Genomic DNA, 3,148 nt, shown 5'->3' on the forward strand with positions numbered 1-3,148 from the left:
TTTGTTGAACCAAACATATGAAGGAGGTTTGGTTAGATCACAGCTGCTTTCACACTTCAGCTCCGTCTGCGTCTCTGATCTTCTGACCTGAACTCTGAGGTCTGGATGGTTAAAGGAACAAGAACATCTCATTTTCAAATAAATCTGGAAAGATGCAAACAGAAACACAAAGATTCACAACAAATACAGAAATATGTTACCTAGAACAGTCAAAGTGACTCCAGGTGAACCAGTAAATGCTCCACCTGGTTGGTTTGTTATGAACCTGAACTTGTACTCAGCTGAGTCTCTTTGTTTCAGATCTTTGATTGTCAGAATGCTGCTGCTCTCTGTAGATTCGTAAGTTATTCGACTTTTATAGTCAGTGTCCTTCTCCAGATCCACAGGGACTTGATTATTTTCTTTAGTGAACCAGAACATTGTTTTAACTTCTGCATTTCTTCTATTTACGCTAGATGGATATTTATAGGAGCATTTTATCTTCACTGTTGATCCTCTTAAGGCACAGATCTGAGATCGATCATATTTAACTGACCAGGCAGGTTCAGCTTGTCCCACTGTAACACAGATAACATCAAAAATATGAATCAATAATATACAACTACACCTCCCACAATGCCTCACTGGGATATTTTAAATTAATATTACTTCCATTAATTTTATCCATATCAAAATATCAAATATTCTACATTATCAACTCCAGTTGATCAACGTGTTTCAGTACCTGTCACAGAGAGGAACAGGACAACAAACCCAGTTGCTGCAGAAAAACTCATCACTTCTTCTCTTTTTAACTGTTTGGTTTCAGCTAAAAGAAAATCAAACAGAAGGTTTTACGTTTTCAGATTTTGCTATAATCGTTAATCATGAAAGTCTTTCAACATTAAACGTCACTCATTAGCTCAAATTTGATATAAAATAAATTAATTTTCAGGCTGCTCACCTCAGGAGAAACTGTTGTCTTGCAATGCAACAATGCAGATCATCGGCTCTGAGGGTGGAAGTGATGCAGAGGAGTTTGTTAGTTTTCCTTCCTCTTGCTATCTATTGCAACCTGGAGAGTTTGCAAACTTAAACTTCCTCTCTGCTTGGTTTCCAGTGCTAAGTATTTATTATCATCATTGTTATTTTGAAATGCAAATTCTTTCACAAATGGAGTTTTAGTAATCAACATCATTATCAAAACCGGTTATAAAAGTGTGTGAGGTTGCATTACAGTAACGTTTGGTACTTGTGAAGGTTTTAAATCCACTAATTTCTGGTTTTTATTGCCGTGGACTGAAACTAAAATATGTAGAAGCAAAAAACTGAGTTTCCTGCTTTGCTAGATTGGCATGTGGTTATTAGAAGCTTCTCATGTTTTTGTAAACGAACGTGTTTAAACTTCCTACTTCTTAGACATTTCTGGTATTTCAAGCAGCATGTAGTGAAATGAAAAGAAAAACAAGCAGGAAACAGGAAATGCCACCTTAAAGAGCTGGTCTCTTGTGGTCAACTTATGATTTTAAGAGTCATTTAACTAAACCACTTTAGAACATCAGCTTGTGCTTTTTAAATAATTACTCAGTCAGGAATCAGAAACTTGTAATTATAAACTGAAGGAGGCTTACTAAATAAAAACTCTCAGATATAAGTGTTTTATTCTGAAAAGAAAAATGAAGGAAGATTTATTAAAAGCAAAATCCAGATAAAAAACAGCAACACTTCCAACAAACTTCAATTCCAGCAACACCAACAAAACCATATTTTTATCAATATTAAAGCTTTTATATTCACAGATAAACATGATCAACACATAATGAGGGATTACATATGAATATATTAAAATAACAGTAGAGTACAGTCTCTGCGGGAAGGAGGAGGTGTTGATGCTCCCTCTGTTATAACCTTATATGGACTTCCTCTCTGCTCCTTCTGGTTTCACTCCAACCGTCTCCTTGGTTACGGGTCGTGGTCAACTCGGTTCATGACTCCTCCATGGTTGACCTTGACTGGTGCCAGGTGAATCCTCTCTGTGGCCTCTGCTGGATGTGAACTGAAGCAGCTGCATCCAAGGAGTCTGAATGACAGAGGGCTGACCTCTGACCTTTCAGCTTCTTTAAGCAGCACAAGCTGGTATTGGCTTGATTCTTAACATTTCATAACAGCTTACAATTGTTCTCACTATTTGAAGTCTTTATAACTCAGAGACTCAATATGTACAAACTGTATCTGTGTTGATTTTGTTTTTTTTATTGTTTTTGTGTTGCATTTTTTTCTACATTTTATTTTAGTGAAATAAAGCACTGTACATTCATATTTTTTAAATCTTCTATTTTTTTCCCTAATTATGCATTTACAGTAATTGATTAACAACAATGGACCAAAAACAGAAACATGTCATCATGTAATCCTGGGCTGATTGGTGAAGTTCAGATCAATGAATACTCACTATGTGATCTCTCTAGTCCTTCTCTCCTCCATTTCTATTGGTTCAATTACTTTTCTGTTCATTTTCATAGTTTTCAGTGTTCTGGATAAAAGACAATGCAAATATGTGTCAAAATGCAGAATATAAGGAAAACATGATGGAATTTCTCATTGATTTACCTTAAAGAAATAATCAGGACAAGCAGAAAGATCACGATGAACAGAGTCAGCCTGATGATGATCGTTGTTGACATTGATTGACCTAATTTATCAGAACAAAGAAGACATTTCTATTTCTGGTGAGACATTTTTTTTTTATGTTATAGTTGCCATGAATATGTTCCTTCATTTCCTTACTTGCCACAACGTTCACAGTCACAGTGGAGTTATAGCGCCCTCTGCTGTTCTGAGCTTCACAGCTATAATTTCCTCTCTGCTTGAACATGATGTTAGTGATGGTGAAGTTTCGTCCTGAAGCTTTTGGTGCCTCCTCTCCCTCCTTGTACCAGGTATAGTTAGCTTCTGGGTTAGCATCACTGCTGCAGGTCAGAGTCACCAGGCTGCCCTCCATGATGTCATCAGAGGGAGTCACTGACACAGAGGGAGGCCTGGGAGCATCTGGAGGACAGGACAGAAAGGTCAAAGGTAAACCGAGAGAAAGATGTGAAGATATAAATCTTTTAAGATATTAATCTTTTAAGGGGAAAGAAAATCAAATCTATCAGAGTTAATTTCCTGG

The 3,148-nt window shown here is 36.7% G+C and overlaps 1 protein-coding gene across 2 annotated transcripts in view; it reads right to left on the reverse strand.

Annotated features, from left to right (window-relative positions):
- The window catches only part of LOC103130481 (Fc receptor-like protein 3), a 7,342-nt gene extending 4,298 nt beyond the window's left edge, over nt 1-3,044 (reverse strand). For both annotated transcript variants that reach the window (XM_016665942.1, XM_016665941.1), the window contains exon 1: nt 2,839-3,044. In XM_016665942.1, the coding sequence (XP_016521428.1) occupies nt 2,839-2,980 (142 nt within the window). In that variant the 5' untranslated portion in view covers nt 2,981-3,044. The remainder of the gene's footprint in view (nt 1-2,838) is intronic.
- Between the last annotated feature and the right edge of the window lie 104 nt (nt 3,045-3,148).

Source organism: Poecilia formosa, unplaced genomic scaffold (assembly GCF_000485575.1).
Source record: "Poecilia formosa unplaced genomic scaffold, Poecilia_formosa-5.1.2 Scaffold638, whole genome shotgun sequence".
Classification (NCBI taxonomy): Eukaryota; Metazoa; Chordata; class Actinopteri; order Cyprinodontiformes; family Poeciliidae; genus Poecilia; species Poecilia formosa.